Genomic DNA, 13532 nt, shown 5'->3' on the forward strand with positions numbered 1-13532 from the left:
CTATGACATTGGGTGGATTTATAGAAGGTGAGAGACTGATTTGTCTTTTCTACTTAAAGCATGTCCCAGGTAGATGTGGATTCAGGAATTGAAAACATGGAGGTTGATGAAAATGATCGAAGAGAAAAAAGGAGCCTCAGCGATAAGGTTGGTAAGAGATGAAGCCCTTGCTTCTGTGTTTAGTCCAGGTAATATAAGTAGTAAACACTGCTTCGGGCCTTGTATCTGTAAAGTCTATTAGGGAAGGCCACCCCAAACCAGCAGACCCTATGTAGGTGATTTTTTTTTTCTTTTTAGGAAAAATAGCCTGGATTGCTCTTATTAATGGACGTATAACTCAGTCCTTTTATCTGATAAAATCCTTCCGTTATCTCTGTTCCAGGTCCACGTTTTTCATCAGTAAATTATAGCAGTTAATTTAAAGCTAATTGGATTTTTTTTTCTGTTGGTCTTTAATTACTTAAGCAAGTAAGCCATCATATCTTTAGTAGTGTTCTGAGGAAAATGAGTGGGAATTGAAGCAAGAAAATGTGAAGCTTAGTAGCAGGTAGAAGCTTCTTAAAAACATGGGGTTTTTACATTTTCTTATCATCTGAGCTTTTAATTCCCTATATTTAGAAAAAGGTCTTTTGGAGGGTTTTTGTATGTGTGTCATGTGTACAACTGGTTTAGGTAATTGCATCACTTTATGTTCAATCAATTATTAGTGTTCAGCACCATATTTGGATGGTTATTAGAAGTTGGACTGTAGCCTCCTAGTGGTGCAATGCTTTATTTTGTATAGTTTGGTTTTTTTTTAATGTTTACAAAATTCTTTCATATATGATATTTTATCTGTGATGGAAAGTAGTGAGAAATGTTAAATTCTGGGAAACTTTCTGGAGAAAAATGATTGTGTACCTAGAACGTTAACCTAGTCCTTCAACATTCAGAGAAATAAATAAATGGGGTAAATGTTCGTCCTTCACCATCTTTCTTCCTTGGCAGTTCCTGTTAGCAATCTTGCTGTTTTATAGTCAAACCCCGGTAGGCTGTGTTGTAGGCTCATGAGACCTACGTGTTGTAACTCTGAAGTCATAGTAACAAGTTTATGTTTCCCTAAATCAATGGGTGAATAGTTCTATGTGTTTCTAAAATAGACTCATTAATAAGTGAATTAAATCAGGATTAGGTATTTCTATTAAAGTCTAATTCATACCTCCTACTACTTGAAATTAACCTCCAAATCTTATTCCTTACAAGGAGCCTTCATCAGGTTCTGAAGTGTCTGAAGAACAGGCCTTACAGCTGGTCTGTAAGATCTTTCGTGTCTCCTGGAAGGATCGGGACAGAGATGTCATCTTTCTTTCTTCTCTTTCTGCACAATTTAAGCAGAACCCAAAAGAAGGTAGGAATCAAGCTCCGTTGTCTTAAGAGTCCTTAATAAAAAACCAGAATGTAAAGTCTTTTGTCTTTCTCTTCTATCCACATGCATTCTGTCTTGCTTTGGGGCTTTTGATTACAGGGATCCTTCTTGATGAGGACACTGCTGTTTGGCCACTGTCCACTGACATTATTGATAAATGACTTTTCTGTTTTTCCGCTTTTATGATTTCTCTAAAAGAAAGCTGTATAAATAAATTAGTGGTCTCCATTGTCTCAAGGTTGAAGTTTCTTCCTTTGTGATAAGCAGGTGCTCAGAGAGAGCATTAGTGCCTCTTACCCTCTGGGTAGGAGTGTGCTGAGCAGCCTCCAGGGATGCTGGGAGAGGCTCTCTGTCTGACCCCTGCCTGCTTTAAGTGCCTGTCGAGTCATGTGTAGACAATGGGGTAAATCTCCTTGATTAAATTGCTTAGCAAGATAGAACACATTGATATTTGCTGTGGTTACAGGATTCTATTTTAAGAGGCTACACTAAACCACACTTACAACAAAGTAATAAAACTCTTAGCAAGTCACCAGCCTTACAGGGCACTGTCACTTTTCTCTAGAGCAGTCATTTGGAATGCAGACGAGGTCGGGGAGGTGCTCTGGAGTGTTCTTTGGCGTATCACTGGAATACAGCCTCCCCGATGGCCCGGATTTCTGTCTGTTTTGCTCACTGAGGTATTCCCAGTGCCTGCACTTAATAACCCCTTAGTAGGTAGATGTTAAATGAGTGTGTGAACGTGGAAGTGACTGCGTTTCTTTTCCTCTGCTGCCTGTCTTCCGTGGCAAAAAAAAAAAAAAAAAAGAACCTGTGTTCCTGGCGGATGGATAATTTACTTCTGATTTCCCTGGGATCTTATTATTACCTCTGGTTATACAGATGAGCTTAGCAAAAATGAGTTTAAAACCCCTGCCACTTGTTATTATTCTTATTGGAAATCTTAAGATTCTCAAGTCTGTCTTGTAAACATTTAAGTGGTAATTTTTAATAACTAATCAGATAAGATTTACAGGGATTAGACATTTTATTATTAATGTTTAAAATATTATCTAAAGACCTACAGTAAAGCAACTGGGAGCTGCCAAGAATAAGAAGGAAGCTAGAAAACAGAATCTGCTCCAAAAAGCCAGATGGTGACTAAATATTAGACCCTTCATAAAATACTTTGAAGTTTGTACTTAATACTTTCACTGTATGTGAAACGTACATAGATGAGGACATAACCCAGTCGCACTTCTAGCCTGATAAACTAACCTCAGTAGCTGGAAGTAGCTTCTTTTTACAGTTAATACGTATCAGCAGTGACTCTCATCGACTGGGCGCCAACTTTTTTTTTTTTTTTTTAACTATTCTGGAATAACTTTAGATTTACAGAAAAGTTCTAGAGATAATGCAGGGAGTTCTTCAATGCACTTCACTCGGTTTGTCCTGATGTTAGCATCTTACAGTAACCATAGTATATTTGTCAGAACCAAGATGTGACTATTAACTAAACTTTAGACCTTGTTTGGATTTCACCAGGCTTTCTGGTGAAACAGGTTTTCTACTATTTATTGTCCTTTTCTTGTTCCAGAATCCAGTCCAAAATACCACATTGAGCTTCTTGGATTCACTTTGGCTCATTCAGGGACCATGTGTATGAAGAACCATGTGTAACCTCTTCTTTATTCTGCCTTTCCAACAGTGTTCTCCGATTTTAAGGACTTAATTGGCCAGATTTTAATGGAAGTGCTAATGATGTCCACTCAGACTAGAGATGAAAACCCGTTTGCCAGTCTGACAGCCACATCCCAGCCAATTGCAGCGGCAGCTCGGTCACCAGACAGAAATCTCATGCTAAATACTGGCTCCAATCCAGGAACAAGCCCCATGTTCTGCAGTTTGGGTTCCTTCGGTGCCAGCTCTTTGTCTAGGTCAGTGTGATTCTTTCTGCGCGTCTAATTGGAAGTGAAATAGCCATGAAGTATGGGAGAGAAGGCAGTGTTCACTCATGGGCCTGTGTCATGCAGATTATGGCATGTATCATGTCTGGGGGGACAGACTTACTCATCGCAGGAGGTACCGTCTTTTCCAGTTTGGTCTCTTTGGCTTTCCATGGTTAGGCTACTGGTAAATTAAATTTTAGAAACAAAAGGCTGTATATAGTACATTAGTCTTGGGAGAGAAGGCTTTCTCAGATTTTAAGTATAGCCTGTAGGTCGGTACAGCAATTAGATTATAATTATTTAGATGAGTATCTAAAAGATTTATAGACTCGAATGCTTAGAGATATGAAGTGCAATTATACTCTTCTTTAAAATCTTGGTATTTTCCATTTTAGTTCTCTCTCTCAAGGTTTTCTTCAATTTTCTCTTCTTTCCTCTCTCTCAACTAATTTAGCCTCTATGAAACTAGTCCAGCTCCCAGGACGAGTTTCTGGAGCTCGGGGCCACTGATGAGTCCGTCTTTTGCCTCCCCTTCCCAGGCCGCCAGCCAGGCGGCTGCGCCTTCCATGGCCCTGAGCCCGCATGGTTTGGCCTCCAGGACGGCCGCGGGGAGCCAGCCCTCATCTCCGCGGTACCGCCCCTACACTGTCACCCACCCCTGGGGGGCTTCGTCTTCTCCTAGCCCGCGATCCTCGGGCAGCTCCGTCCTGTCTAGCACACCAAGCCTCCCTGTCCCCGCTAGTAGCCCTCAAGCAGTACCTGCCAGCTCTTCCAGACACAGACCCACCAGCTCGGGGCCACCTTTCCTGCCCGCCTCACCCAGTGCCGTGAGCAGACGTCCCTCCTCCCTAAGGATTTCTCCTAGGTATTTATGCAGCAGGAGAGCTGGGTGCGTGTTTGAAGTGCAGGGAAAGGAGATTAACATGGTTTGGAAGAACTGTTGTGTGACACTGACCTCAGTTACCTGTGTTTTTCTGTTTGGGGTTATTAACGCGCGTGTCTAACTAGCTTGGTAGGCTCGTGCCCCGGGTTCGTGCTTCTGCCAGGCTTGGATAACAGCACAAAGTGCGGGTTGCTCCAAGTTAATTCCTTTCTTCCCTTCTTTCCTCTCACTCTTCCTCCTTCCTGTACAAAATAAAAAGAAGTAACTTAGTTTTTAAAATCTGGTTCATGTGTCGTTTCTCATTACAAATGAATTTCAGAGACTGCGGACAGTTTGTATTTGCGAGCTGGCGCTCACAGGACCACTTGCCTACTTTTTGTACTGTTGCCAATCATAGTTGAGATATAGTCAGACCAAGGGGTCATGGGAGCAAATCCCTCACCTCTGGTCGCTGGGGCTGAGCCAGTGGTTATGCCTTGACACTTTATTTTCAGCCCCTTAGAAATTAGAATTAATTAGAATTCCACTAATTAATTCCAGTGCCTCCCTCCCCCCAAAAGTTCCTATGCTGTATAATTTAGGTAAATTATTTTTCTGCATGTCAGTACAGACAACTTTTAGCATAAGATTTAATTAAAAGGCCAGCAGTTGTAAAAGCTTTCTTCTTCTTGTTTTTCCTCTGTTCCCTGATGACCTTTTTTGCTTTTATTGAGGTAGTTTGTACGACAGTCCTTTCTCCTTCCTCTTCCTCGCACTCTCTGGGGACAGTAGTGATGAAGATGAAGAAGAAGATGATGATGATGATGATGGTGGTGGTGATGATGAAGGTGGTGGTGGTGGTGATGAGTTTTCTTGTGTCCAGTTTGGGTCCAGGTATCAGAGGAATGGAGTCTTACCCCTGCATGTGCATAGGTGCTTAGGAACTAACTTTTATAAGCCTGAATTGGAGGTGTGTCCTTAATCCAAACAGGGGTAGGGTCAAGTGAGGTGGCCTGGAGAGTCCAGGTGTTAGAAACTTGCATGTCCTAAAGCATTAGGACCTTCTCATGGGGTGAAGTGGCACCTAGAAATACTTTCATCATTGTTGCCCAGTAAGTTTGGAGGAACACCTGTGTATAATTGTTTGTCAGAAACATGAACAACAGATTGCACAGCAGATCAATCATCATTCAGCTCACCTGATCTAAGACTTAGACTGAGAGACCCTTCGTTTATCTATCGCCAGAGTGTTCTTGGGAGCTGCCAGATGTGAACAGCGTGTTCTCTGTGAGAGGCAGGTTTTCTCACATACAGTTGCATGGATTGCTGCTATTTGGGAATGGCAAAGGGGCTGGGGCTTTTGTGAGTGTGTGTCCCTCTCCAGCTAGTCTGGGCAGTCCACTGAAGAGCACGTGGGGTCATATTCTCCAGTGTAACTGTCATTCTGCTTTCGCTTCTAATCCTAAATTTTGCTGATCACCTCCTTGGCCCCGGTGAAGCTGAACCCTATTTGTTTAGACAGCCTGGGGATTGATAGCAGAGGTGAAAATATAGTTCCTAATGTGGCTGAACGTTCACTGCTAGAAACTGAGTAAAAAAGACAGCTTTGGTTTTCTAGGTGACTTTGAGCAAGAAAATACAACAGCACCTTCTTTCTAACCCTCTGACTCATTGTCTTACGATTTTGCTCTTAAATTGAAGTTTCCTCTGGACTGAGTTGGTATTTGTGCCCAGCACTATTCAGAAATAACTCCAGCTATAAATAGAGACAGCAGTAGGAGTTAGGTACACTTCATTAAACTTGACAGTGTTCAGAAGAGTCATTAGTGAGTATATATGTAGAGAGAGGAATGTTGGTGCAACGTTGAATATTGATTCAGGCAGGTTGATATTTGTAGTAGGTTGAATGTTGGATCACTATTTCTTAAGTAAATTTCCCAAAGGTGGAAGTGTCTTTTCCGTGTAGATAAAATCCTATTCCACAATTATAGTAATACAGCCAGTATCCTTGTTAGGAATCAGTTTCTATACATGATAAAAGCACTTTATTATCTGTTTTACTGTAAATTGTCTGTGGAAGAAATGCTCCTTCTCCCTGGCCTGTTTAGTTCTGACTTTCTCTAACAAAGATAGCAGATTGTGTGAGACTTTTACTAACTCCTGTCTAGACTTCTAACATCCCAACCGTGTCTCAGATATAGATTCTGTACCTACAGGGAGAGATAAAACTTACTGATTGTGTCCTAATAAGTGCAAATGCTGACTGAGCATCACGCTCCAGGTACTGTCAGCCCTCAGCACACATTACCCTTTACTCCCCACAGCAGTGCTCCTGGTTACTGCAAGGCGACGGGGTACAGGGAGGTTAGTCGCATAACTAGTACGTGGCGGAGCCCAAGCCCAGGACTCATGGACCTCCCACCAGACGTGCTGCCTCCGGCTTCTCCATTTTTGCCCAAGAGGACTTGTGTGGTTCTCATTCCTTAGCTAGTTACTTCGCTGCCCAGAGTTTCTGCATCTACTCTGTTCTTTGGCAAGGAAGTGCCAGCATTTTTCTCCTTAATCACAAAATCCCATTCCAGTCAGTTGGCAGGTCCTGTGCTGGCTGTTAAAGTGAAATCTGATCTGTCCAGATTTTGGCAGATTACAGATTTGGAATAGACAGCAAAGAGAATGTAGAAGGACAGGGAATATTCAAATGGAACTGTTCACAGAGAGAGAGAGAGGAGCTTGCAAAAGCACACAGGGTCGGAACCAGGATGGGGGAGCAAAACAACCTTGTTAATTTGAGCTATCAGCAAATAATTGTTTTCTTTCCCCTCGTCTAATCGATCTTCTCAGAATTTTATTTAGTTTGAAGTAAGCAATTTTAACACTCATTTCTTGCCTGGTGAGATCAATGTCACAAAAGAAGCAATCAAGGGCTTGTTTCCCTTTCTGCCCGCCCAGTGGAGTTGTTGGGTTGTGCATCTTTTGGGAGGTAGTTGGGACCTACATTCATATGTTACTTATTTATAGTGGTGATGATAAGGATGAATTTAAGAAAGGTAAAAGCATTCCTTCTATCATGTTTTGTAGTCCTCTATGAAAAAAGCTATGTGAATTATAAGGAACTACTTCCTGCCGGAATGAAAATGAGTAAAGTGAGAATTACCTTGTAATAAAGGGAGCCGAGGAATTATTCTGAGGAAACTTTCCATTTGTTTCTTAGGAAGTTGATGACTAGAAGGAAATTTTTCTTTTGTTTATTCAGGGTTTTGTTTTTGTTTTTCTTCTACTTAGATATTTCAGTGAAGGAGATCAGATCTTGAAAGCTATGAGCCTGTGTGAATAAAGAAAAAGAAAATCAGCAAGGAATGAAAAAATTTACATTTACTCTCTTATTTCTGCTGGTCATCACTCCTTGGAGATAAAACATGGCAGTAGTGGAAAAGAACTCTTTCCACCATGTCTGTCCCCAAAACCCTCCAGTGACGTCCCTTCCTACGCAGAGTAAAACCCAAAGCCTCTCACCCTACGTCTGATGGCCTATAACCTGCATCTCACGTACACACACACACACACACACACACACACACACACGCTCCACCTCTAACCTTACCTTCCTCCACTGGCCTACATCCTCTTGCTCATACACTGGATCCTGTTCTTGGACTCACTCAGCATCTTCCCTCCTGCCCTAGGCACTTGTTTCCTCTCTTTGGACAGCTGGCCCCGGGTAGGCTGTGTGGCTCCCTGATGCCCGCAGGTCTATGTGTAAATACCACCTTATGAGAGGATGTTCCCTGCCCCTGTTGTATTAAACACCCCCCAGTGACCCCCACACTTCTTGCCCCTCTCTGTCACCCATATTCTGCTCCTCTTTTTCGTCACAGCACTTCTATATTAATTATTTTTAATCTTCTCTCCTCTATCATGTAATTGCCATATGAGCGAGGTCTCAATTGATCTGTTCGATTCAGTGTGCTGCCCCAAGCACCTTCAGCAGTGCCTGGAGTACAGAAGACACGCTGTGATCATTTGTTCAGGGAATTTGCACTGCTTAACCTTGCACAGCTCTAACTTTGCCTTGCATTGAGAAAACACAGTGTTCCAAAGTTTGCATCTAAAAAAAATAAGAAAATAGGAGGGTGATTATTCTCAACAAAGAAGACAAGAAACTGCAACAGAATCCTTTTAAGAAACAATTTTCGGGGGAGGGTATAGCTCAAGTGGTAGAGCACATGGTGAGCACGCACAAGGTCCTGGGTTCGATCCCCAGTACCTCCTCTAAAATATAAATAAATGAAGTTAATTACCTCCTCCCCCCTGCCAAAAAAAAAAAAAAAAAGAAAGAAAAGAAATGAATTTTCTTGGTACATTTAAAATGGGACTCAGTTTGCACAGATCTGACATCTATAAAACCCCAGGAATATTTTCATTGTGTTTTCAGAAGGATTCAGCTATATTTCCATTATGTGAAGTAATTACATTATTAAATTGGACTGTTGATGTAGTTATCAGGAAATGATTCACATGTTCTCCCAGAGAGAGGTATAATTTTTTAGATACTCTTAGGACTTAAATATGACATATTTCCAATGTCATATTCCATATGTCACAGTTGTAAAAGCATCATGAATTTTATAACAACTTTTTTTAGGAAAAAAATGAAATACTATTTTAAAACATTTAAAAATGTCTATTGATGGCATAGATTTAATGCATAGAAACTATACACCCCTTTCTCCTTCAGTATCAGATTTGATATTTGAGTTCTAATCTAAAGATCCTTGTAAACCAGTTTTTGCCACTGACAATTATTCATAGCATTGATGAGACTGGCCACTTTTCACACTTGTGATCATGATCCACTCCACTGTTAGGACTGATCTTACAGTTCTGAAATATATTGGTGAGTACTGGGGTTTACTCTACGTTCTCTATTTGGTTAAACTTTTTTTTTTACTTCTTTCTCTTCTCTTGAAAGTCACCTGAAGTGTTGTTTGGTGCCTGACAGATGATCACCAACACACATCAACCTCTTTTAGCTGTGAAAATTCTCTTAATACATTGAATGTCTTTCACTACATTGCCTGGCAGTCTTCTACACACATTGCCACTTTTCATGTCTTCGTGAAATGTTTGTGAAGGTGTTTCAGTTGAAGTTAAGGTGTTTAAATCCAAGTTCAAATGAACCAGGTTGTGTTGGCTAAGAATGGAACCCCGTTTCAGTGCATGAGCAGCCACCATCTAAGCGTGCTGACGTCCCACAAATGTCCACATGCTGGCTTTGGGCATGGCAGCAGACTGACTCCTAGTAACTGGCAAGGACCCAATGACATCAAATATAAGATACTTTCACTGCAGAAATGTAAAAATGTGAGAAATATGGGGCTTCTTACCAAGGAAATACGTAGTTTACATTTTTCATTTGAAACATGAGGAAGATCTATTTTCATTGTCACCTGTGAGAGCTTCTCAAAGGAAAATTAACTGTACCTGTGTGTAGTTATAAGCCTGTTTGAGCAAAGTTCATCTCAGGAAGTGCAGTGAGTGTGGTCACTGAGTCACCAAGGTCAAATGGAAGAGGGAGGGAGAGCAGATAGCTTGCATCCGAGATTACTGCAGAGAAAGACAAATATCTTTTTCCCCTTTCTCCTTTTGAGGGTTTACCACACTTCTGATATTTATGGTGGGTTTTTCTGTCTTGTTCTTATATTTTTTTCCATTTGCTTTATTATGATACTCATCTTTTGGTTGCCAGGCCAATGAACAGATATACGATCTTTACCATTGATTCGTGATGTGTACCCCAAAATTTTACTGATTGAAGACACAAGAATTAGTTGTTTTGGGGTTTTTCAGTTTTCTCACCTGCCTGCCCATCTTTGCCTCTGGTAGGGCACTCTGTGGGTGGCTGGATTATCTACCCAGTGAGGAGGGCATTGGCTGCCTTGTGCTTTTCACTGCTTCTCAGTCTTGTCTCTTCCTTTCCCTTCTATCAGACCTATGTATTAAGTTGTAAGAATTCAGAGGTTTACTAGACTCTGGGCTGAGAGCCTTAGATTTAAAGCTGTGACATCATTTTCAACTTTTTTATTGAAATACTCTAATATCATACTTTGATTTCAAGGTTGATGATTTTCCTAAAATTCTAAGGTCAGTTACGTTTATGTTCCATAATTCGTTGTGTGTATATCTGTGTAGCTATCCACGTAACGTATCATTAGTATCTCAGTTCTTTTAGTTTCTAGCCTTTGTCTTCCCCAGGCTGAAGTAGGGGCGGGTTCTCGAGTTCCTTATACTCCTCCTATCCTTTACCATCTTTCACATGTACTTCTTTTTGCAAAGTTTATGTTTTTTGCATTCCTCTTCATTTCAAAATTCCTGGCCTCCTCCTATGCCATGATTCCTCTTTTTGTATCTTTCATGTTTATCCAATCACTTTGTGAGTTTCTACATCTACTTTGGTATATGGCCTATTGATGGATGATCTAAACTTTAATTTCCTCGCACCTACCCCTTGTGATAATGTTTCGCTTTAGTCTCAGAGAATAGTTATTACTAATAATAACAGTGCCTCACGTTGTGTCCTGCTTCTGTTTTACAAAGCACCCCCACATGACTTCATTGAACCCCCACAGCAGATGAGATGAAGTTCTGGGTTCAGGTAACAAGCAGGAGGGCTGGGCATAGATCGCTAGTTTGGATATTCCTCGTGCAAGATTTTTGTTTGTATTGTTTTCACTATCTACTTTATCCTTTTGCTAAGCGTTTTTTGTTGATAACAGCTATTTTTATGTCACCTTCTAACTGGACAGTTTTCCTAAGCTCTGGTCCTATTGCCAAATGCTGGATGAAGGTCTTTGAGATCTGTGCTAGAAGTTAGAAGGAAGGTTACTGTGTTAGTCCCTTATAACTTGACTCCTAAAGACTTCAGTTCTAGCAAAAGTAGAGGCTGGCTTTGACCTCCAGGCCTGCCCGAGTTTGGTTTGGCTGGGCCGGTTTGATTTACATGTGTGTGACATCCCTTCAAGTGCCTGGCGCTCGGCAGCAGTTCTTGGTCCTCCTGGTTTTGTAAGGTGCCGTTCCCAAGAAGATGAGATGTTGGGTTTCTGGTCAGACTGCCTTCTTAGGTCAATAAAATATTTACTAAACATTGCTGTTGTTGGACTTGGAGCAAGTGAAACAAGCAGTCAGTTCTGGCCGTGGCTGCATGGGTGTCTGTGCTTTGTTCTGGGTGCGGGGACCCTAACAGGCTTTCTGCTGCAGAAATGCAAACTCTATCAAACATAAGTTGTTGAGAAGAGATAAAAATAATCTGTTTTCTTTTCTCCAAAGTTTGGGAGCCTCTGGTGGGGCAAGTACTTGGGATTCCTACAGTGACCATTTCACCATTGAGACGTGCAAGGAGACAGATATGCTGAACTACCTCATCGAGTGTTTTGACCGAGTTGGAATAGAGGAAAAAAAAGCACCAAAGGTAATATGAAATAGATTCATTAAAAAAACAAAACAAAACAGAAAAACCTGGTTATTTATTTGAAAACAAATCGTTTTTTAACCCCCTAAGGATCATTTATTCATTTATTCAATCAGTAAAGTGGTTATTGGGCTGCTGTAGGTCAGACTGTACCAGAAGCTTGGGGTGTATCAGTGAACAAAGCAGACCAAGATCCTAGCCCTCACGAAACTCACATCCTAGAGGAAGGAAAAAGTGACAGAGCCGATTGCCATTGCCACCAGTGACTCACATGGACTTGATAATTTCTCATAGCCTGTCATAGCCATAATAACCAACATTTTTGGAGTGCCTGTAGACTGCTGAGCACTTTGCTAGATCTACATGAGCTCAAATTCTCACAGTTGTTCAGTTAGTCCGGTGTAATCCAGTGTAGTGTATTACTTTCCCCATTGTATTAATAAGCAAGTGAACTTCAAAGAGATTAAGTACATCTCCTATGTAGGTCTTTCCTAAAAGGGAAGTGGAGTAAAGTGAACTTTCAGAAAGCAGGGGATACCTGTAATTGTCCAGGCTCACATAAGTAATAAATTGCAAGCTGTGTTTAAACTCAGCAAGCTACACTTTTTCTGCTATTTCATGCTCAGTTATTATCTCATTTCATTCCTGTTTCATTTTCTAGTTCTGATTTTCCATTAGAAATGAGTCTGGTTGTCTACCTGTTAGTTTCATATTTGTGAAGGGCCTCTTGAAGTTTGTGGCACTTAATCTTTTGAAGCGTAGAGAGTGGGCATATCTCTAAAATCCCCACGTGGTCACCTCAAGCTTCTGCTGCTTTCTTCTCTAACCTTAGGTTTCAGTGGAGTCAGTATATTTGGATGAAACAGTTAGTCTAGTTTTTTCATTATCAGTAAAGGGAGAGAAAAGGATGCCATTTCCTGGAGATCAGTTTCTTCTGACTCTCATCAGTTTTCAGCTGTGTGGGATTATTTTGTTTGTCTTGTAGTCCTAACCTCCATCTCTCTTTTCAGATGTGCAGCCAGCCAGCCGTCAGCCAGCTTCTGAGCAACATCCGCTCACAGTGCATATCCCATACTGCATTAGTACTACAGGGTTCCCTCACGCAACCAAGGTATGAAGAACCAACGTGTGCTTGATGTTAGCAGGGAGAGGACCCTCTCCATCAGTGGACATAGGCTGCCAGCCATTTTGCACCACGTTGGATAACTTACTTCCTCACCTGTGAAATGAGTGGCTGACTCGATGGCCTCTGAGGTCCCTTTCTTTCTGTACAACACTATGAAATTAAAACACTCTCTGTGTATTCTATTGAGATAGACTGTTGTTGAAATATATTGACATCAGGGCGTGAAATTAGTAATTGAGTTTAAAAGCAGCTGCTTGAAATCAGTGGAGATACTTGAAAAAAATGTGCAGATCATCACTTTCCATGTATCATTCAGTTAATTTCTTTTGTAATAACTTACAGTGATAGAATAGGTAATTCGGGAATCACCCAAAGTGTACTACATTATTAATTTTTGTTCAGAGAGTCCCAGAAAGGTTTCAAATTTAAAAAAAATCATTTCTAGATTTCATTTCTCTTATGAAAAATATCTAAAGGAAAAATGTCAGTTACAAAGTTTATTCATTCTTGATGATCTTACATTATTTTCTGTACGGTAACCATTTTGGAAACTTGTCCAAAAAAAAAAAAGTAAAATGATACACATGTACTAAAACTTTATGTGTTCCATGGTTAAAATTAGTAAGAGTTTTAAAAAGTCCTCAGCCACTGCTAATCATTTTTTTCCCCATTGAATGAGGCATAAATAAATAAGTAAAAGAGGCATATAATACTCCAGGTTTTTTAATGCTTTATTTGTAAAGGGC

The 13532-nt window shown here is 40.8% G+C and overlaps 1 protein-coding gene across 3 annotated transcripts in view; it reads left to right on the top strand.

Annotated features, from left to right (window-relative positions):
• UBE4B (ubiquitination factor E4B) overlaps positions 1-13532 on the top strand; it is a 109033-nt gene that overhangs the window by 52328 nt on the left and 43173 nt on the right. The window contains exons 4-11 of one of the 3 annotated variants that reach the window (XM_032495154.1): positions 60-147; positions 1243-1387; positions 3093-3321; positions 3788-4198; positions 4934-5089; positions 5442-5489; positions 11519-11660; positions 12671-12771. In XM_032495154.1, the coding sequence (XP_032351045.1) occupies positions 60-147; positions 1243-1387; positions 3093-3321; positions 3788-4198; positions 4934-5089; positions 5442-5489; positions 11519-11660; positions 12671-12771 (1320 nt within the window). The remainder of the gene's footprint in view (positions 1-59; positions 148-1242; positions 1388-3092; positions 3322-3787; positions 4199-4933; positions 5090-5441; positions 5490-11518; positions 11661-12670; positions 12772-13532) is intronic. The other 2 variants (XM_006179899.3, XM_006179901.3) reach the window with 2 other exon arrangements.

The sequence above is a fragment of the Camelus ferus genome, chromosome 13 (genome assembly GCF_009834535.1).
Source record: "Camelus ferus isolate YT-003-E chromosome 13, BCGSAC_Cfer_1.0, whole genome shotgun sequence".
NCBI lineage: Eukaryota > Metazoa > Chordata > Mammalia > Artiodactyla > Camelidae > Camelus > Camelus ferus.